This window comes from Anastrepha obliqua, chromosome 3 (genome assembly GCF_027943255.1).
Source record: "Anastrepha obliqua isolate idAnaObli1 chromosome 3, idAnaObli1_1.0, whole genome shotgun sequence".
Taxonomy (NCBI): Eukaryota; Metazoa; Arthropoda; class Insecta; order Diptera; family Tephritidae; genus Anastrepha; species Anastrepha obliqua.
The window spans coordinates 26,880,166-26,902,726 of record NC_072894.1 but is presented as its reverse complement, the minus strand read 5'-3'; the positions used below and the strand labels follow the sequence as shown (position 1 = coordinate 26,902,726).

Genomic DNA, 22,561 nt, shown 5'->3' with positions numbered 1-22,561 from the left:
TACTTGCTATCGCAAGTTATTGTATATTGTTTCCTTTATTTTTCATACAAAAAATTTTGTCCAGGCGAGAAATAAAATAGTGGTAACTATGAACGAAGGAGTAATCTCCGGTTACGAGAACTTTTTTAGTGGTTCTGGTTTGGTGAGCCGCTCTAAAGATTATTTAAACAGCAATACAATATTATTGTTATCCCTTTGACCATATTGTAGCCATCGGACTTGGCAGTGGAAATGGCGTCGTCAACCTCGATACATCCAGTTGTTGAGTCAGATTATCATAAAGACACTGCACCTCTGACACAATTACAACATCAACATGTACGCCGTTTCCATCATCAATCGGTGTATAACAGTTCATTTGCGTCCACAAATGATATGACACAAACGGTGGCCTCTGTACCCGGGAATGGAAATAGTGGCAATGTCAGTGCTTTTACACAAATTCCTTTTGTACAAATTCATACAACGGATGTCCAGCCACAGAGTGCATTTAACAGTACTCGATTTAGACGTAGTGCCACCAGCAGTCATGAAGAAATAAAGGCAGAGCCAATTAAGTCTGAAAATGCCGAAGGTGCCAAAGAGCGGATAAACGCGACACCAACGCCACCAGGCTCAGCGCAACAGACCAGCGAGAATAACACCACTAAAAGTTTGATTCAAAATGAGAAGGACATTTGTGCGAAAAAAAAGAAGGCAAATTTAGACGCCAGGAGTAAAAACGCAAATGTGTCAAATATTGAAGACTCAACAATATGCTCTTCGGAAGACACTTCGCATGCACTTCCCGCCATTCATAAATGTCACCATTGTGCTTTTATAAGTTTATGTGAAAGTGGGTTACAGCTTCATGTCGATGCCATGCACCAAGTTAACTTTCAAATGTGTGCAAATTCTGTAAAACGTCCATCAATTCAATGCCCAGGTAAGCAACTACTTACTTGTTATCGTGCGTTAAAAGTCTGTCGATAAATGTTTAAATGTTTTTAGACTCCAACAGCTTAATTTAGAAATCATAAGGTTTCTTCGCCGAGAATAAAGTTATTTAATAGAAAAAAAAAAAAAACAAATAACCAACAGCATTTTTTCGCACATTGGCTCTTGAAATAAAATATATTTTAATTTACTTTTTCCGAATCTAGGTTGTGAGAACGTGTTCTACGCTTTCACAGTTATGGAAATTCATTTGCGAGAAGATCATTTAATGGCAGAGCAGGATATAATAGTACTGCTACGAGCTCTTAAAAATAAAAGCCAGGTTACAGAACATACAACCTCAACCAATAACTTAAAAACCACGGATGAAGCATCTCCAACAGAAATTTCCATGAACGGTATGAACGGAACACAACGACGCAGTAGAATTTATTTGAAGAATGTGGAATGCTTGCGAGAACCGCATCGAGATCCTATCGAGCAGCAGGATAATCTCATTACTGATAGTCTCTTTCATTTTGAAAACGACGATTGCAATACGTTAGTAAACATTGGTAGTATAAGCATGGAGGAGCAAGATCTTATAGGTATGCTCACAAACTCCGAACCGACATATCATAACAAAAGCGGCAATAGTGACACTGAAAGGATGAGCCCTGCCGTAGATGAAAATAAGTCAAGGAATCCACCGAAACAAAAGATTTCCATTAAGAGTGTTGATGTACTCCGGGAACCTGCACTAGTGCGACGTGATTATGAGATGCAATCCTTTGATGATTTTATTAACGTCTGCAGCGATTTGAATCTGCATGTTGCTAACAACAGCGAAACGAACAACGTCGAAGTAAATGATGCAAGAGATAATCACGACAATGTACAATTTAATAATTATCCAGTAGTGTCGAATAGAGAGCCTCTGTTGGGTACCACCAGCGATACTGTCATCGCTGATTTTGCAAATGATTACGACAAACCTAGGAGGCCTAAAATATATATAAAAAACGTAGATATATTGAAAGAGCCGATGACATTTTCGAACAATATAAATGCTCCTAACCTAACGGAGTCGACGAGCAATGTAATGAATTTCAATTTTATGCAACCGACATTGCCACAAATCGCCACCTCCTATCTGGAAACGGTGGACAACCTGAATGCAACAGTACCGACATTTAATGGTGGAATGTCCCAAATACCACTTGGCACCATATCAGACCAATATCTCTTTGAGAGTGCGGGTAGTAACTTCTTGGTCAATACGACATCATCTGCCTCCGCCGACAACTACGCTTACGGCAATGAACCAAATTCAGAAAGTTTTCTAATGGAATCGAGTCGTTTCACGATAACACCGAACACGATAACACCGATAATAACTGAACCTACACCGCCTCCCCCTCCAATGGGCACATCTATGGTCAACACATCGAACTGTACGGGCGAAACACCACCAGCACATCACTCTACCGCGCTGATAAATGTACAAAAACAGAAAATTTTTATCAAAAACGTTGATATATTAAAAGAACCGCAGTTTCAGGAACCTCGAGGCTTGTTGCACCTGCGTACAGTCGATGAATTGAACCTAATGAACCGAAGAGAGGTTGAGAACTTAATAGCGCCTAATTTGGAGGGTAATCAGACTAATATGGCTGAAGAAGAAATCAACGATAGTTTTACAAAATTAAAAAAAGCAAATGGTGAATCGCAGTCGACAGTTGAAAATTGCAATGATAGCAATGCAATTGAAGCAATATCGTACGGATGCGAAGGTTTTAAGCTGAACGAATTTTCCACTCCAAATAGTTGGCATGATGACTACGATCTTGGTGAGGATATCAGGGAAATCATAACTAGCACAATGGCACCAAATTTACCAACATCACAGAAGATAATACATGACTTGGATACACCACAGGTGTCACTTATTTCCATACCGGATATGGAGGAGCTCACAGTGGCAAATGTTGGGGTAAATGGCGGTACAGTGTTAGCAGAAGGTGAAGAAACTGCATTGGCAACGGGTGTTGTACAGCAACAAAACAATACAAATTTCACCTTCGAGTGTGAAGCTTCTACTGTGGATATAATTCAAGAACCAGTTTGCAGCGCTGATAATCCGTCTGCTGATCCCGTTACGGTTTGTAATGATACCTTACCTGAGATGCAAAAAGAACACGAGCCAATGGGCGTATGCCAGTTGACAAGCACTCCGGAAGTCTTAAAACAGGAACGCCTAAATCCAGCCCCGCCTGTAGAAAAATCTGATAAAGTGCCTTCTCAAAAAAATTACTTAATCAATTTCGGCGACATTCCGCCACTCACACCAATGAGTACGGCAACATGCACAATAAATACTTCGGCAAATACGGCAACATCCATTGTTGCTACAAGTGGTTTACCGGTACCGCCACTTGTGCCAATGTTATCAACGATTCAAATGTCAAAAACTGTAACGGCTACCAATACAGGTAGCACTACATCAACGCCTGCGGAACGAGGTCGAATTTATGTGGCGAATAATCTAATGCAAGCACCAAGTGCCACCTTATTGTTGCAGACTTCAACAGCCTCGTCGATAGCTACAACAAATCAACAAGGAAAACAGCAAACAAAAACTCCAATTGCCGTGTCGGTAATGGGAGGAACTTCGGTGCGTGGTCGACCGTTCGGTTCGAATCGTACAGGCATAACAAAGCTTCGCAAGCAACCGCTAAACGGAGATGGAGCTGGCGTCTACCTCAAGTGCACAGTTGCGGGATGTGTTTTTCGATTTAAGAAGTCGAGCACACTGGAGTATCACATGAGGTGCCATAGCAAGTATGTATTATATATAAATATATAAATCGAATGAACTTCCTAGTGCAACTAGTTCACAACGGTTCACATAACAGTTATTTCTTAGAGCATTAGGTCACTGCCTAATAGGTAACCCTGCTAGAAGGCTGGGAGTTCCATACTACGATTATTTGTAGAAGCTGCTATAATACAGAAGAGGAGGAAACTATAAGACATCTCCTTGTCAGTGTGAGGTATTAGCTAGAACAATACTTTACACTCTTAGTAGTGCATTTTTAACAGATGTAGCGGATATGGCGCATCATAAACTAACGAAGTCAAGCTCGTTCATAAAAATCTCAACATGGTTTAAAAGAGATCCAATAATGTAAGGAAGAAGTTCCAGTGGCATCACAACGGGCCTACGATAGGCTTTTTTTCTCCTTGTTCACTCTTCTCGGGAGCATAGGACCTCGACAAGTCTTGTCTTTCGTTGGTTTCGTTAATCTATTTGATTTCTGACAGGGTAGGTGATTAGCCTGCCGCTACGATAGGTCTCAGTGTGTCATATTGGCAGCCACCAGACATACCTACCTACCTAGAGCATTAGACAATCTGGTTAAATATAATCATATATAACACATGGGCTGAAAAGTCCCAAGACAAATAAAACACGTTTTTTTTTCATCACCGTAATTTCCATCGAAAACAACGAAATCATTCCAGCGTCGCTCTAATACTTCAATACCACTTTTGTAGAACGATTCATCTTTTGCCTCAAAATAGGCCACGTTTTCAGTGCTAAGCTCTTCATTCGAGCGAAATTTCTCACCGGCGAGCAGTTTTTAGGTCTGCGAACAGCCAGTAGTCGCTGGGAGGCAAATCTAGCGAATACGGCGGTAATGTGGGAGCAATTCGAACTTCAATTTATCATCAATTTTGCCATTGATTTTTTGATTGACTTGTGGTACGATACGTTGTCTTGATGAAACAAAACAGGGAGTAAGCGAGGTACCCACTTTTAACAGAACTTTTTCATAGTCAAATTGTCATGCAATATAAGTCCAGGACGTTCTTTTGATATCTTGACGATGCCAGCTTACTCACGCAACTTCACTTTTCGATCATTCAAAACAATTTTGTGGATTTTTTTTATGTTTTCTGGTGTTACTACCTTATTTTACCATCCTTTTATTGTTGTTTCTGATAGAGCGAAGTCCCCATAACACTATTCGAGCCATTGCTTCGCTTGAACGTCATTTTCCCCTATCAAAAAGCAGTGTAAAATTAAAACACAAAACTTGTTTTGATCCGTTGTTTTAAAAATAACAAAAGTTGCATCACTCTTAGCACAAATAACTCACGAGCTAACGAATAGAATATGTGTTAGGCCCGGGTCTTTTCAGCTCATGTGTTATTAACACCCAAAATGATAAGAAGAATCGATTTAGCCATGTCTGTCTCAGTGCTTGCCCTTGTTTGAAACTGTCCGGCCTTGTTGTAACAGCAGATATCCCCAAAATTATTTAGGGATGCTGCAGTAGTGACAGTTCTTGGCCGGATACAAATCCAGTGCATTCAGGCAACATAAGGTAGTCCGGTGTAACGACCGAAATTTCGACGTTTTTTCATGAATCTTTTTTAAAAAGAAAATAAAATGCGATCGTTTTAAAGTTTTTACATGTTTTTATTGGTGTTTTGAAGTATATAAAAATTTTTTTAAGTTAATTTTATATTAATTTGTTTAAAACTTTTGACGTCAAAGTTTAGTTCTTAAAAACAGATGAGTTGGTTCGGGGAAACACACAGCCTTCCAAAGCCATCTGAAATAAAAAATTCAAAGAGTTTATTATTCTGTGGACTTTATTTTAGGTCCCGAATCTAAAATATAAAATATGAAATAATTTAAAGACGGTCAGAGCAGCTGCTGCTGGCGTGTCACACGCTTTCATACACACTAGGGCGCGCTCTCTTATTTTAGCTATAACTTTAAAAATAATGAAAATTTCTGTCTGAAATTTTTATAGTATATTTTTAAGATGTTTTTCTTCCGAAAAATGAAAGAAAAAAATTCGATTCTTTGAACCCGTCACACCGGGCTACTACCATAAAACCTATTGTTGTACAGTAGAAATTTTCCCCCATTAATTTAAAGGGAATGATGCTGATGTGACAGTTCTTGGTCGGATATAATCTAGTGAGAACATAGACCCCACTTAGGGCTGCCAGACGTACGGATTTTAGCAACACATTTGCTGCTCTTTAATGACCAACATTTAAATGTACAAATTTATCGTAAATTTGTAATAAGTTCTGAATTTTTTGTGTTAGTGTCTAAAAATTAATAAAATAGGACGTACTCAATAGGATCAACTCAATGAATGTACGCTTTAAATAACAAATATATACTAAATAATAAATAAATACTAAAATTTTAATGAGCTAAAGTTAGGAATATGTGCTTTACATGATTCTGCCCCAACATTTTGCTAAAAGCCTGTATCGGGTTAACAAATTTCTTCATTGAAATGTTTTAATATCGCATAAATTCGTTTCAAAATTTGAAAGCTGGTGTTGGTTTATTTGAGTTCATCTAAACCTTTCAAATCTAATTTTTCATGTTTCTGGAATTGTCATTTACTTTAAAGAAATCTATGTATATTCTATTGCAGCGATTCGTCGCCGCCGTCAAAGGCATGTCCCGAGTGCAAAGGTTCATTCACGAACTGGAATTCGTTGCATACACATCTCTGGCGTACGCATAAAATCGACATGGAATTATATAGCTGTGAATTGTGCAGCTTCAAAACTCCCATATATTCACGCCTATTGAATACACATTCCAAAATCCATTACGATGAACGCAACTATAAATGTGATCAGTGCGAGAAAGCTTTTAAGAATACCAAACAGTTAAAAAACCATCGCCGTTGGCATCGGAATCATAACAAAGCAACATCAACATCAGCAACAACAAAACGTGAACAGCCTAGAAAGGATGATGCAATTACTTCGGAAAGCCAAGATCCAGCGTCGGCAGCAGCTGCAACTACATCGGTGCCTACTCGAAATTTTCATCGTTGTAAGGACTGCGATGCAGTTTTTTCACATCAGAAATCGTTGCGCGAACACTTATGCAAAAACGCCGCCGCAGCTGTGCAGTGCGAAGTGTGCGACCGTGTACTTACTTCGCGCTCCTCCTTAAAGTTGCACATGCAGTCACACGAGCCAGCACGACGTTTCAAATGCAATGTCTGTGACTATTCGACTAGTGATCATAACGCATTTCGGCGCCACAAAATGACTCACAACACAAATGCAAAGATGTACGCCTGCGTCCACTGTGACTACAAGTCAATACAAAGTGTAGCCTATCAGGTGAGCATGCAAGTTTCATTTATTTCAATACGCAGATTATTTCATAGCTGGAAAAATATGTTTTCTTACGTAAGTATTGATTTTCGCAAAGGAAAAATTAAAAAAAGCCTTTAAAAATACTCCAGGGGAGTAGATATACGAGGTGTGTTCAAAAAGTATCGCGAATTTTGAATTTTCGCAGGTTACGTATATTCGAATTTCGATGTCATGTCTTTCACTCATGCCGACGAGTTCGGCCTTCTGAATGTTCAGTTAATTGTTGACAACTGCTTTGCTTGCACATGTTTCGGCTCGTCTTCGATTTTTACCTATTCGAAATGATAGGGCAAAGAACCTGTATCAAATAAAACGAAATTAAGTGCGCGGATGCATTCCGAATGTTGACTGTGTCATACGGAGAAGCTACTTTGGACCAAAGTAATGTTTATCGGTGGTGCAATATGTTCTCAGGCGGCCGCGAAGATGTGAATGCCGAAAAGCGTGCCGGACGCCCGAGCACTTCAACAACAACGAAAAAATTGATTGAAGTGAAGAAAATGGTATTGGCCATTCGTCGAATCACCGTTAGAGACGTTGCTGAGGACCTAGACATATCGATTGGCTCATGCCATTCGAATTTTTTCAATGATTTGGGCATGAGACGGGTCGCCGCAAAATTCGTACCAAAACTGCTCAATTTCGACCAAAAGCAGCATCGCATGAACATTGCTTATGAGATGTTGGACTCTGTCCGCGACGAGCCAAATTTGCTCCAGAGGGTCATAACTGGTGACGAATCGTGGGTTTATGGTTATGACGTGGAAACCAAAGCTCAATCATCTCAATGGAAGCTGTCGCACGAACTAAGATCGAAAAAGCGCGCCAAGTTCGGTCGAATGTAAAAGTTTTGCTTACCGTTTTCTTCGATTGCAGGGGCGTTGTGCATCATGAGTTCTTGCCACAGTGTAAAACGGCCAATAAGGACCGCGAAGCAATCCACCAGAAACGCCCGGAGTTGTGGAAGAACAAAAATTGGCTCTTGCATCACGATAACGCCCCTGCTCAATCATCGTTGCTTGTGCGCGACTTTTTGGCCAAAAATGCACTAATGATGGCACAACCACCGTATTCCCTAGATCTTGCCCGCTGTGATTTTTTCTTTTTTCCGAAACTGAACAGGCCAATGAAAGGATGACGGACGAGCGGATACGCTACGATTGACGAGATAAATACGGCATCGAAGGAAGAGCTGAACAAGATAAAAAAAATTATTTTTGAAGTGCTCCGAAGATTGGAAAAAACGTTGGCACAAGTGCATAATATCTCATGGGGATTACTTATCTCGCGATACTTTTTGAACACACCTCGTATGTTACATATATATAGATAAAGAAAAAATATTTCTCATCCAATACCTCTTACGAAGTATTTTTTTCTTAAATTCCAGAATCCGTGCAACCTTTCCAATTCGTAAATTCGAGATAACTTTTATTTTTGGTCAGGTTTAAAAACATTGTGCCAAACTTCCATCAATTTTTATATATTTGCTTATTTTTTCACTTCCTCTACAACTCTTCTACATAACACACCCTTTTTCTCCCATCCAGCAGTGAACTCTTCCAGCATATTGAGTCCTACTCTGATGAGAACCTTCACCCTTATTTTCGAACCTTCATTCATAGATAGGATTTTTTTCCATGCGCATTCATTAAAGGTGGTGACACTAGACCAACAACAATGTTTTGTACGTTAAATTGTCAAAGCAAAGTATTGGCAAAGTAGAAAACAAAAAATGAATTCGGCTTGTTTATTCTGGGCTGGCAGCTTCATGGACAGGGCGAAGGAAAAAAAAACAAATCAGCTGATTTACCGATACCATCTTTAATAGATTCTAAAAAAATTAAAATGTAAACTTAAATTGTTTTACAATTCTGTCACTAAAAATTTTTTTTTTTTAATATTATCTACACAACCTTCACAAGCGTAGCGTCAATAGTTGGGTTCGATAATAAAATTAGTCATCACCAGCCAAGGATGTTAGATTACCTGGTTTGGCCATGCGAAGCAAAATTGTGGGAGTAACTTCGGCTGCCACCTCACCGGGATTCGGCAACAGAATTCTGCCCGCTCATCATCATCACACGTATTCACTCACTTGTCCAATCATTCGTTGCTCAGACGGCAACGAGGCAACGTGAGTGTAGACTGTGCTGATTTTTTTGTATATCACCAACATAATCTCAATTTTTTCGTAAGCAAACCTTGTACTGCAAAAGCAGTTTGCGCATCTTGATGGATTTCTAAAGATACCTTAGTTTAAATCACGGCAAATATTGCCTTGATTGTGTTTTGTAGGTATTACATTCTGTCAAAAAAGTACTGGGAATAGTTCAATAAAACGCAAAATAATTGTTCAATCATCAAAATTTATTTAGTCGCCTTCAAAATAGCCTCCATTCGAAGCAATACAAATATGCCAACGATTAGTTTAGTCATCAAAGTACCTTTTAAACGCGTTTGAAGATATATTCCACAGCTCTTTCAGCGAATTCTCATTTATGGCCTCTATCGACTCAAAGCGGCGTCCGCGGAGTGGCAATTTAAGTTTTGAGAAAAGGAAAAAGTTAAAGGGGTTAAATCCGGTGAATACGGTGGTTGTTCGATGATATTTGGCAAGTTTTTGGTCAAAAAAGTGTTAGCAATATGAGCCTTGTGAGCCGGTGCGTTACCATGGGCAAGATCCATGAGTTTTTTTTCCACATTCTCTCAAACGTCGCATAACTTCCAAATAATAATCTTTTGTTTATCGTAGCACCATTTGGAAGGAATTCCGAGTGCACAACACCATGATAATCAAAGAAAACGAGTAGCATGACTTTCACTTTTGACCGACTTTGACGTGGTTTTTTGGGTTTCGCCTCATGGATAGCGACGCCTGTTGACTGGTTTGCATGTCAAACTCATATACCCACGTCCCATCTCCTGTTATGATGTGCTGGATGAACGTTGGGTCCGAATTCACTTGCTCAAGCATGTCTTCAGCCACATTCTTCCAGTTTTGAAAGAAAGTCAACTCTCTTGGAACGAGTCGAGCAGCCACGCGTCTCCTGCCCAATTGATGGTGTAAAATGTTGCGAATTGATTCGTGAGACACGCTAAGGTCACGAATTACCTCCCTTAAACATAAATAATGGTTTTCCAGCAGCATTTCGGCAGATCGGGGCAAATCTTCCACGATTTCTCGGCCCTCTGCAAAAGCCTTATACCACTCGATGACCCGTGTTTTTGTTAAAGTACATTAGCCATAGGCTTTCTGCAACATTTTCAACGATTCGGCACACGAAATTCCGGTCAAAACACAAAATTTAAGACAAATTCTTTGTTCGATATTTTTATCTATAGTGAAAATCGCAGAGCACATCTACGGTCGACTGATATAATTATATGCCATAAACAAGCTAATGGACAGATCACGCTAAAACTCTGCGACTCTATGGAGAACAGTTGTACTAACATTCTAGCACAGAAAATTAGACATATGTGTAACGGGCGCTTTTTAACTGAATAATACCCGATATTTTTTTAATAGAATGTATGCATAGTCGTGGCTTGGCGGTATATGGATTATCTCTGGTCGGAATTGTGAATGTCATAATACAACCATTCATCATACAACCATAAGAACAAAGTGGTATAGATCCATCGATTAACAATCAGTACTTCTTTTTCTTACAGAAACACATTCAACAAAAGCATCCACAAGTAGCCGATTCGTATGTATATAAGTGCAAAATCTGTCCATACTCTACCATAAATAAAGCTCTGTTCGACATACATCAAGTGAAACATGAGAATAAGAATGACAAAAATGAAGCGGCAGTGGAAAACATTGCGATTGAAACGCAAAAGTCGTGTGGCAAGAAAAACACCCAAACTACCGATAATGAGCCTGCGACAAAAACAAAAATTAAAGTTAAGAGCCATTTATTACTAACGACTCCAGCCGATTCGTCGATGGAATTAAATGACATATGTTTTGATGCTGTAACTGTACCGGCGTAGTAATTACAGAAAGTGGTAGCTTAAAGCGCGGATTTGTAATGCCATAAATGAAACAAATGAATTTTTAACTTTGAAGTTACATTTATTTGAAAAATTCGATTAATTAGGTTTAATTAACTATTAATGTAGTTCTGTAATTATGTAAATACAATAGTTTAGATTAATTTTTTTACGCTCGACGACAATGCTAAACTTAGTCACCATTATTTGAATTTATTGCGAGCTTTTTCTTCCAACGAATAGCGTTATGAGCTAACAAATCATAGCACTTTCGTACGATACCACGGCTAAAACAAATTAAAGAAAATATTTACACATATCAATGCTTTTATTAATAAAAATTATTTGCCTTTGCTCGACTTGTCATTAGCATTGTCGTTGAATGGTGCTGAAATCAGCCTTGGGGCTCATTTGCAAATATGTATATACTCGTATGTGAATTTTTTAAGTATATAGCTACATACATATATAGCATCTTGTAGATTTCCAATGTGTACATAATGTAATCTATAGATTTTTAAATTGATATACTTATACAATATATGAGAACAATTTGATATACTACATATGTATGTATGTATGAGTATTTTTAACATTTGGCTACAAAATGTCGCTTCCTCATTTATCATCATCATCATCGATGCGCTTCTATTCTATTTTAATCGATTTGCTTCTCTCCATATATACCAGGTAACTCCGCTTGCAGTCGCAACAATCGCACATAGGTTACCAACCTCCAATCTTCCGGATCATCGCCGTGCTGTGTGAAAGTTGATGAATATGATACCAATTCTTGTGAACCATCCATATCAAAATCGGCAATTAGCATCGAGTTCTCCTGATTGTTCAGATCCGGTTGGCATATAACCTCGTTATGATCATTACGACAGAATTGCACGATGTTGCTCTGCGAGGTATTTTCAATGCGATACTCGGCGCCAACGAAAATCACCAGCATTACAGTTTCTGTAATCATTTGCATTTTGTAATTGTTGAGCAGTAAATTACTGCTACTGCTGCGCCGCAGGCGGGTAACATTCTGCTCCGCTAGCGGTAAAGTATACGTGCGTCTTTTCTGTATTAGATGATCGAATGCGCTGAACGGTTTGGTGGGAAAGTCGTGCACCAACTCTTCACTGCGTGATTGCTCATTCACACTTTGTCGCTTGGTTTTATTTGATGTAATATGGTTTTGCTTTGTTGTTTTTGTTGTATTTTCTTTGGCAATGTGGGACTTGGCCTTTTTATTTGCGAATGTCGCTGAGTTGCGCGCATTGTTCGCATTATTAGCTGAGGCCATGGTTTTATTCTCTTTGATTGTCTCATTAAGTGCTTCTTTGGGGTTATTCCATTTCCAAAATTTGATTATAAAGCCCGATTTTTCTTTTTCTCTGTTTTTGAAATGCCATTGTGCCGGTACCATGCCATACATTGCCGATTCGGTGAAATTTCGCAATATAAAAGTTTTGTTATTGCGCGTTTCGCGTAGCACGAATGTAACGTTGCAATCGTCGGGGCATTTACCACGATTTTCCACCACTAGTTCGCGTCCACTAAGTGAGTAAATATTGCGTTGCGCGTCAATTTCCTTGCGTTGGCCATAATGACGATGCTGTGCAATTTTGGATGCCGGCAACAGCTTTTGTCCTGTTGCTATTGATTTGTTAGTTATGAGTGCAAATAAGTCTGCTAAGTTTTTCGATCGTTGAGCCTCGGTATTGTTCAGCCAACAGTTAAATGTTATTTTTTGCGAATTTTCCAATTGTAGCTTATGAACTATATCGCAGTCTTGCACCTTAAAGCCATCGCCCATTGGCTTGCCGTTGCGGCCAGAGAGTATACGCAAAAAATTCCTTTCCTCAACTCGATGGTTACCCGCTCGTAGTTCACCCTTGTACACAAGATTGCGTGTGCGCATTTCGAAGGGCATACTGGTTACCATCAATATCTCTAGCACACCATCACCATCTAAGTCCGGCAGTATGACTGGAAAGTCTAATGCATCTACTCTATGCGGCGAACGTTCTTTGTAATGCCAGTGCCATTGACCTGAAATTGGATCGATTGAACGCAATTCACCAAATTCATCGAGCACCAAACAATCCGAACGCCCATTGTGATCTACGTCAATGAGTGTACAATCAATGGCTACAGGCTCATCAACCATTTCATCGTACCATGCCACTGCGCCGGAATTTCCTATTAATGAGATAATACCATTACGTTTTGCATTATTGCTATTCGGGAAGAAAGCATCGCCACGATACAAGAATATTAAATTATTCTCCCAATTTCGCAATCCGCTGACAATGTGAACGCCTCCCTTGAGCTCGATTTTCGTATAGTTGTTGAGCCAATTGTGTGTTCGTACTTGATCCACAAAGGCGGGGCATGTATTATTGCAGGGCACCACCCAAACGAAACCAAAAACAGCAAGTACGCACAAGAACAATGAAGATATAAAGCAACAGCGTCGTGCAGGTGACATGGGCTCATGACTACTGAGATCTTTTGAACTGCCACGCCCTAAAATAGCTACGTTATCTGCGTCATTATGATGACGTTCGTCGTAGTCGCTGTTAAAACTGGAAAAACTGCTGGCACGGTCATTCAGGCCTATGTCGGACATCATGACGGATCGGAATGAGTTTTGCATATTCGTGGTGTAGCTACTGGGCCGTGACTCTGGTCTTTGCTTATTAATCGAGTGGTTGACTGCAAAAGAAAAATGTGCAAATTTATATACATAATCTTTCAAAGTCAGAAATTGTGTTAAATTAGTGATATCAAGAAGGATCATCATAATAATAACGCCAAAATTATATATGTATGTACAAATAATGCTTTTACTATTATAGGTTAGGTTAGGTTAGGATAAATGGCTGCCGAAGCGAGGGCCCATTTGGACAAAGAATCAAATTCGTTCATTCCGATGCCATACAAAGGAAAAACAGAAGAGTGGTAACAAAAACCGAACAGGGGGAAAGGGAAAGAAGAGCCTATGGATTGGAGAATGAAGACCAAACGGCGGCTAATTACATTACGTTAACCGCTTCAAGGTGCTCATAAAATTCATCAGGAATGTAATATGAAAACCTGCTACCACGTGTAGCGAAAAAGTGAGAGCCCAGGTGTCTGAATCTTAGCCCGTCGAGAGCTGGGTAGCTGAGAAAAAGGTGCTGAGACGATAACCATTTCATCCTCCAGACAGCTTCTGCAGAAAGGGCTCGAGGCAATCCCAAGTCTCAACGCCTGGATACCTAACGGAAAATACCCGGTAAGAACACACACCAAATTCGAGAGTTGTGGCTTTATTAGCCTTAGAAGCTCCCTTGAGCGCCCCCGATTTACCCGTGACCAGAAGGATTTCGCGACTTTGCACGTTTGCACACTAACCCGGCGCTCGCTGAGTTGACGCTGATTACATAAATAGAAATAATTTACGCATATATCCTTTGTTAGGCTTTTGGCCGAGGTTCGTGTCTAAGGAGTCTGTTTGAAGAAGGGAGGATAAACTCTTCAGCTAGTCAAAATCTAGATGATTCGTTAACGTTGCCCATATTATAGCCCTCAGCATGCTTAGATGAAGGGGAAATCCACTGAAACAGCTCTTCATAGCTCTTCACTGCACTATAAAGAATATGTGATGGGAGTCTTCCTTAATATATCAAGAGTCTTTAACAATATATATGTCTACGGAAACTTTTATGGAAGGCTTAGAGTCAACTGGTATAGAACCTACTATTCGACAACGGATTAGCAGCCTATTAGTGGTCGGATAGTGACGGCCGCGAGACTCCACAGGAGGAGTGCTCTCCCCTCTTCTGCGGTATCTAGTGAAGAATCAGATTCTCATCAAACTGTGAGGATAGCGGGCCAAAACTGACGGCATATGCGGCCGTTTTGGCTGTTATCATCTCAGGTAGGTGTGCTCGAAATTGGTCGGTCTGGAAGTAAATCCACATAAAATGGACTTAGTACTACAAGAAAGCACAAGATTCCCAATAGGTCATCATCGATACTTGGAGAAATTGAATGTGTAACAGGCGTTTATTACTCCAGCAGCGGCAATAAAAAGATTTGTCAACTGGCATCCAACCAAATTAGTAGTAAAACTCTGCCAAAAGACACTGGCCAAAACTGGGCAATTCTCGCAAAGATATTTTTGTCACAGTAATATATAGGACATACACCGAAGATCAGACTACGTTATTTTACCAGTAAACTCTGAAAAGAGGCATAGTTTTGTAATAGAACATAATGGCTGGCGGAAGGTTTTAGAATCCGATTACCACGCATACAATTTCTTTACAGATGGATCCAAAATGACGGAAGGAGTAGGAGCGGCTGTCTTCTGTCCGTAGTTTGATCTCCAAAAGTGTTTCGGGCTTCCTCATTAGTGTAGCATATCTCAAGTTGATATCTATGCTGCAACCAAAGCTTTGAAATTTCGTTTATTTCAAGTCTAAAACATAATTACTGTTTTTACAGACCACTTAGCTTAAATTACTACAGATAATTATTAAATAAATTAGAAAAAGAGTTTAGAAATTTATAATTTGAAACCGAAAAGTTAAGTGGAATAGAACTTGAGGTCTCATTGAATTCCCCTAGAGCGCAGGCAATTGCAGCAGTACGCGCATAATTCGTGTTAAGAAATTTAAGATGGAATGGGTAAGTATTGCGTAGAGATCTAGTAGGAATATGAAGGTGAATGCTACGTAATAGGAATGAACAATTAAATTCTTTTTTAATTACACTAAAAAAAAAAATATAGTGAGTGTGTAGACCTTCTACTCTCTAGAAACTTTAGGTTAATTAAAATCAGACGGGAATTGTAGGAAGAGATAGGATTTGAGAATTTTAACGACCATATCATTTGAGAAATTTAACCGACAAATATTTTCATCTATAGTCAAGCTGCTATTAAAGCAATGATGGTTGCAATGACTAGCTCGGAATGCGTGCAACGCTGTTGATCCAAAATCGGCGAGGTTTGCGAGAATAGACAGATCACAATTTTCTGGGCACACCAGTAAATGACATTTTGCTAAATAGTTTAGTAAAAGATTTTCGTTGCTCAACTTTAACGCCAACTCGAAGCGGAAAGCCGGGTCTAAGACGACTATGACTAAGATATAGTATACAAAATAAGTTGGCGCATACTATGACTATGAACCATTAAGTTTAGGAACTATTGCATCACGTAAATGGGGCCAAACTAAGGGTTCATTTATGAATTCCACTGAATTAAAAAAAATTTAAATGTTTTTGCTTTCACATTCACTTTTTTATAAATGTTAGCTCAAGTCCGATTTTTATTTTTTCGCTTTTAGTTAACAGATATGCAATAAAATTTGAGCTAAAAGTGGCTGCCTGATTCAGTTTTGAATTTACGATTTCTATGATGTTTCCTAGTCCCCATCATTAAAAAATTTGTTTGCGGGGAAACTATTTTGCAAAATATTTTACATATTTTAAAAACTAGTATGGCTTTTTAGCTATCTAAAAAGGTGAATTTTTGTTAGAGTAATGTACGAAAAAAAAAAGCAGCTAGGAAGATCCTAGGAACGCTGTCGAGAATAATCTTTCCATACAAATTAATCCACTGTAATGTGCGTTCATAGTAAAATATAAAACATTTTCGTGCTTATAAAAAATTTGTTTACTCCAACATAACATAATATGTATGTGTAGATGTATATTTCTGTACACTGGTATTATAAGAAATTTGCCGCGGATTATCAATAATCCGATAGCAAAGTTTTCCCATACAAACTATGCCGGTTTGTCCACTTACCTACAATTGTTGCTGGAAGCGAATGGTTACTCGTGATATGTGCCGTATTTAAGTTGCTTTGCAGCTGTTGTAGGGCGAGACTTTTTGGGGGCTCTTTTTTACAAGCACTTCCGTTCTGATTCACTTGATTCTGGTGGTATATTTGATGCTTTGGATGCTTTGTGCTGTTATGAATCTCTTCCTCAGAGTCCTCGTCGGAATCAGTAATCACCTGATTTAACGGTGCATAGATAGCTTGGTGTGGATATTCCATATGAAGCATTGTAGCTACATTGTTGCAGAAACGAAATGAAGAGCCAACGGGGCGCATGAGAAAAATCAATAAGTAAGTAATGAATTATGTTTCACTTTTGCTTACCTGAGTTGGTTTTTTTACTTTTTCATTTGTCAACCACATAGTTTAACGATTTAATGCATTTGATTTTAACAATTTTTTATAATCAAATTTAAGAGTGATTACAACTAATTTTCACCATTCGATGAGATCTAAATGCACTTTAACGGTAATGTATGCTAATGCAATGAGGGGTCGGCCACTTCCGTGTGTAGTGTTGCTTTGCCGCATCACAACAGCTGTGTGAAGCAGGGTGTATAAAATGCAAAATAGTATGTAAAATAGTACCTGCTTAAAGGAAATGGGAGCGTTCACAACCATATCGTAAATGCATAAGGCGTCTGCAGACGAAGTGCGATAAAATTAAATAAAATACTAAACAAACCAACAAGAAAAACTGCAAACAATACAACTAACTGTCGTGTCGGTAACAGTGGGTGGTACAGTTCGAATTGTACAGGCATAATGAAGCTGCGAAATAAAGTTTTTTGAATATAAATAAAATAATGAGAAAGTGCACAATTTGTTTCAAATAAATAAATTACTTCTTTGTTTTCTGCTTTGATTTTACATTCTATTGTATCATACAAGATGTTGTTGTTAGCCTAGTGCCACCACTTTTAATGAGTTCGCCTTGGAATCAGTCGTCGGTAAAAAAATTAGAGGTATAGTTTTCGCCATTTCTCATTCATGTGATAGGTCTTGACCTTAACAAAATAGCCAAAAGTAAACATGCTAGTAAAAGTTTTCAAATTGCCGAAATAACATAAAAAACTTAATTAGATAGCAATTTAATAGACTTTACCTTGATTTCCCGTCCAAGCAATAGTCACAGCGTTCTGAGTGGTTTGTTTTAGAATTGCAGCATCATGCATTTAAAGGTTAAGAGATGCTAAAAATGTTCCAGTGTGAGAATAGTAATATAGAATTGAGTACGAAAAGTAACCATAGATGGTTTTTTAAAACTATGCCGGAGAATTAATGATAATACCATTGATAGTTTTGCATCTCTATTTCATATCATAAATGTGATATTTAAAACTTGGATAATGTGAATTAATCGAAAAATTTGGGGATACGTTTTTCCGCTTTTGTATATTCTTTAGTAGCCAACCTGCTGGTGGAAATTTAACTTTGGTTTCGTCTTATTGGACAAAATGTAGCGATGACCCGATCACAGTTAAATAAACCACATATATAATCGACCTTGACATTTTCACGGCCAACGTTTTAATAGATACCAAAAGGTACTGATAACCTTATGAAAGTTTACGGTTTTTATTGTTTTTAATGCGTTTATTTAAATTTTTAACTGTTGTAATTAATAAACTGAAGCTGTTACTGAAATTCTATCAGTAGTACGGAACAAAGCTGTAAGCATAAGTGTTATGTTAGTGGTGATGAGACCATTTTGTATATACATACATTTACCCCATTGACCTACAAATAATGTTAAAAACACTCTGTTAAACAGAAATATCACTGTTAAAGTAAATCTGTCGTAAAGAATTTCTTGCCACCACTGTATTAACATCAGCTGTCATTTCGTAGTTTAAAAAATAAATTTGCATTTATGAGCGAGTACGTCGATTCGATTTGCTTTACGGTATATTTTAGCCCTTAAACAATGCAGTACACTTCGGCACTATACCGCAGCAATCATGATTAACCGCATGTTATGAGTGACGTTTTCATTGTAGAGTTGTATATGTTTAGAAAATATATTGCTTAACAGGATCATTTGAGCATGTTTTTACTAAGATTTTGAAAAACATTCAAAAAAATTACTAATAATTATTAATATGATATGTTTAGCAACCAACAATTTGTGCTATGTAAGATAGTATATATGCTATAATCTTGTTTTCAGCTTTGCAGCATTTTTTGGACCATATCTTAACATCGGCTCTGGAAGATTCAAAGAATTAGAGCGGTCTCCTAACATACGTCAGGTATTTTTTTCATAACTTTTCCAGTTGTTTTATTACATAAAAATTATAAAATTTAATTAAATTTAAGTTAGCGTTGTCAGAATGAAATAGAAATGTTAAAGGGCAACAACCAGCGCTGCTAAAGGGAACATTGCGCTATTTGAAAATTTAAAGCGCTTTAAGCGAGTGATGCAACGCTACCATTTGGCTTGCTCGCCTGTACAAGGCGAAGTCTGTGGAATAACCATCACATTTACACGTAAATATGTGTTTCTCCAATTTGGGTTTAAGGTAAAAATCTTATTCAAAATGTCAACAAACAAATAAAGAAAAAAAAAAAAAACTGATTCAAAGAGACAAAAGAAAACAAATCGACTGATCTAAAAACAGCACCTTGCATGAATTCGCTTTGACTGGTATTGTAATAGATCATAATTTGTACACAAAAGAAAATGCATTTCTTGAAAGCGCAAAATATCCGTTATTTGAAGAAAACCAAGAAATTTTCATTTGAAGCGCGTGTTGAAGAGGTTTTTTGCGAAGAAGATCCAAGTTTCATCTTCGTATGTTTGTTGTACTTTGAAATCAGTACAAAATTTCCGATCTCGTGTCCGATATTTTGGAAATTTTCGTTCCACAAACGGTAACCATGTATGCCGCTGTGAAGCCGCTGTCTAAATATCTGCAATTTAAATCAGTTCGAATATACGATGTGGTATTTACATTGCACTCCAAATGTACGGTAGTCATCTTGTTGACTTGCTCATTCCTGCTATCGGCCAAACAGTATTTCGGGGAGCCTATACAATGTATGGGTGATGATAAATACAGCGAATTCGTAAATTCCTTCTGTTGGACAATGGGCACCTATGTGCTCAATGTGTACGATGTTCAAGATCAAATTCCACATGGAGATAAATTGTTAAGCACACATACTGGAGTCGAATCGCCTTATATAGCTGAGGGCATATCCACGGAGATACCAGGTGTTACTGAGAGAGTTTATTTGCGGTACTATCAATGGGTCATCATGTTACTCTTGCTGCAGTCAGTTATCTTCTACTTTCCATCTTTTCTTTGGAAGATGTGGGAAGGGCAACGCCTTAAGCAGTTGTGCTCTGAAGTCGGTGAGTATCAAAAATGTATATGATATAAATAACTGTACGTTTTGAAATTATAAATGAATTATTTTGTATGCACGATTGTGTAGGTGATGCTCTAGTACCGGAAAATACTTATTTGGAACGTCTTAAATTGCTAGTAAAGTACTTTACATCGGATTATAAGGGCATACACTTTTGTTACATGGTAAAATGCCTATCATGTGAGGTATTAAATTTTTTTATCAGTGTGAGTATTTAAGTTCAATTGTACATACACACAATACACATATTTAAGTAGCAGAAACAGTAACAATTGAATTTCAGATAATAAATATACTGTTGCTTAACGTATTCTTAAACGACTATTGGACGAAATACATCAAAGCTTTGGCTACCATACCCCGTTATGATTGGGACACCTGGAATCGGATGACTTCGCGAATTTTTCCGAAAATCGCCAAATGTGACTACTATGCATTTGGTCCAAGTGGATCTCAAAACAAACGCGATGTCTTATGCATTCTTCCGCTAAATATTTTAAATGAGAAAATTTTTGCTTTTCTGTGGTGTTGGTTCATCATAATGGCTATAATTGCTGGTTTAAATTTGCTCTATCGCTTATTTCTCATATCTAGTAGAACATTTCGAATGAAAATGATCAGTACGCAGTTGCGATCAATGCCTGCGTCACAGGTGCAGAGAGCTCTTGAGAATGTAAGCTTTGGCGATTGGTTTTTGCTTTTTAAAGTTAGCGTCAATATAAATCCAACGTTGTTTCGAGATCTCATACAAGAATTGTACAAGCAACGTAAGTTGCAGAATAATTTAACATCAGTTTAATTGTAAAACGGACTTCAGTAGTTAACTGGAGACTAACTATTATCTATAAGATTTTGCATCGAATGCCATTTTGAACGATTTGCACACTAAAAATTGAATTTGACTTCGCTGATGACAAACGAATGTTACAAAAATATTTGGTTACGTCTAAAGCCCACATAATACATAGAATATATGTATGTATTTGTGTTGTGCTAGGGGAAATCTTCAAATATTTTGGCAATTATTGAATTACTTATTTTTGTATTGAGCAAGCGAACAAAGTGAATATTACAATATGAATAATTATATTAGTAGAGTAAAATGTTTATGAATAAACATATAAGTTTTGTTTTCTGCCTCTGTTATAACTGTAACGTGTGAAATTTTAAAGACGATAAGTGAATTTCACAAAGAATAAAATAAATATAAGATTTGAATGAAGCCAATTAAGTTTTTGTTTCGATTGCGGTATACATTGTTAGTGAATTGTGCAATGCTTTTCCTAATAAAATTAAAAAAAATCAGGAACATAACAGTAATAGGTTTTATCGCAAAAACATTGGTTTCCATCATGGGTTTATCAGAGTAGCTATATATTGTACATGGTATATATACAGCTGTTGTCAGCTAATTAGAAACGCTTGATAAAGCATAATATTAAACTGTTTAAATTTACCGTTATTTTTTCTCTTAAAATCATTTGCATTGCTTTTGTTACTCTATTTACTACCCAATGCGCCTAGTTTTGTAGTTGTGAAATTGAAGTACCGTTAATATTATCCAACGCAGTGCATGGGTTCAAGGTAAATAAACTGAGACGAGTAATTAGAAACAGTTGTTCAATGGAAGCATATTCGGCAAGTTGTGTTATTTTAATAGTAATATAATCGACTTTTTGGTATGTATATCTTTTAAATTGGTTGTTTAAAAGCAACTAAAATATTCGTCTTCAAGATGTGTAATGGGAAAAAACAGCAGATGTACACCTGCCCTGCGGAGCTCCATTTTTAACCTTCGTAAAGCTGGAAAGTCGTACAGTGAAATTTCTAAGCAAGTCAAATGCTAAAAAAAAAGGTTTTTAACGCCTTAAAGCATATCCAACTTTTTAAGACTGTTGACAATGTTCCACGTAAGAAAAGGCCCCGGAAAACTTCAGCAGAAACTGACCGCAAGATAGCAATCATCTCCAAAAGAGACCCAAAAAAGACTTCCACTGACATCCAACGGGAAATTTAGGATCAATATAATTTCGAAATATCCAAGAGGACACTTGCTCGGCATCTGGTCGAATCTGGACTGCATGGCAGAGCAGCACGCAAGAAGCCCCTTCTAACCAAGATACAAAGGAGACGGCGAGTAGTCTTTGCGAGATCCCATTAGTCATGGACTCCAAATCAATGGAAATATATCGTTTGGAGCGATGAAACCAAGATAAATC

The 22,561-nt window shown here is 37.9% G+C and overlaps 3 protein-coding genes across 4 annotated transcripts; 2 read left to right on the top strand and 1 right to left on the bottom strand.

Annotated features, from left to right (window-relative positions):
- The first annotated feature begins 27 nt into the window (after positions 1–27).
- On the top strand, positions 28–11,699 carry LOC129240758 (uncharacterized). 2 transcript variants are annotated; one of them, XM_054876736.1, is made up of 5 exons: positions 28–142; positions 211–925; positions 1,143–3,756; positions 6,387–7,092; positions 10,807–11,699. In XM_054876736.1, exons 1-5 carry the CDS (start codon positions 89–91, stop codon positions 11,131–11,133), a joined length of 4,416 nt encoding a protein of 1,471 aa, XP_054732711.1. In that variant the 5' UTR covers positions 28–88; the 3' UTR covers positions 11,134–11,699. The 2 variants fall into 2 exon arrangements, with proteins under 2 accessions (XP_054732711.1, XP_054732712.1); XM_054876737.1 differs by having other exon boundaries at positions 104–137.
- Positions 11,195–17,504, bottom strand: LOC129240759 (uncharacterized). Its single transcript, XM_054876738.1, has 3 exons — positions 17,292–17,504; positions 16,934–17,200; positions 11,195–13,848 (listed from the first exon to the last, which is right to left on the bottom strand). Exons 2-3 carry the CDS (start codon positions 17,193–17,195, stop codon positions 11,792–11,794), a joined length of 2,319 nt encoding a protein of 772 aa, XP_054732713.1. The 5' UTR covers positions 17,196–17,200; positions 17,292–17,504; the 3' UTR covers positions 11,195–11,791.
- A 2,080-nt stretch (positions 17,505–19,584) lies between these two features.
- On the top strand, positions 19,585–21,573 carry LOC129242715 (innexin inx5). The gene is made up of 3 exons (XM_054879512.1): positions 19,585–20,325; positions 20,409–20,548; positions 20,626–21,573. Exons 1-3 carry the CDS (start codon positions 19,848–19,850, stop codon positions 21,139–21,141), a joined length of 1,134 nt encoding a protein of 377 aa, XP_054735487.1. The 5' UTR covers positions 19,585–19,847; the 3' UTR covers positions 21,142–21,573.
- Positions 21,574–22,561: the final 988 nt, after the last annotated feature.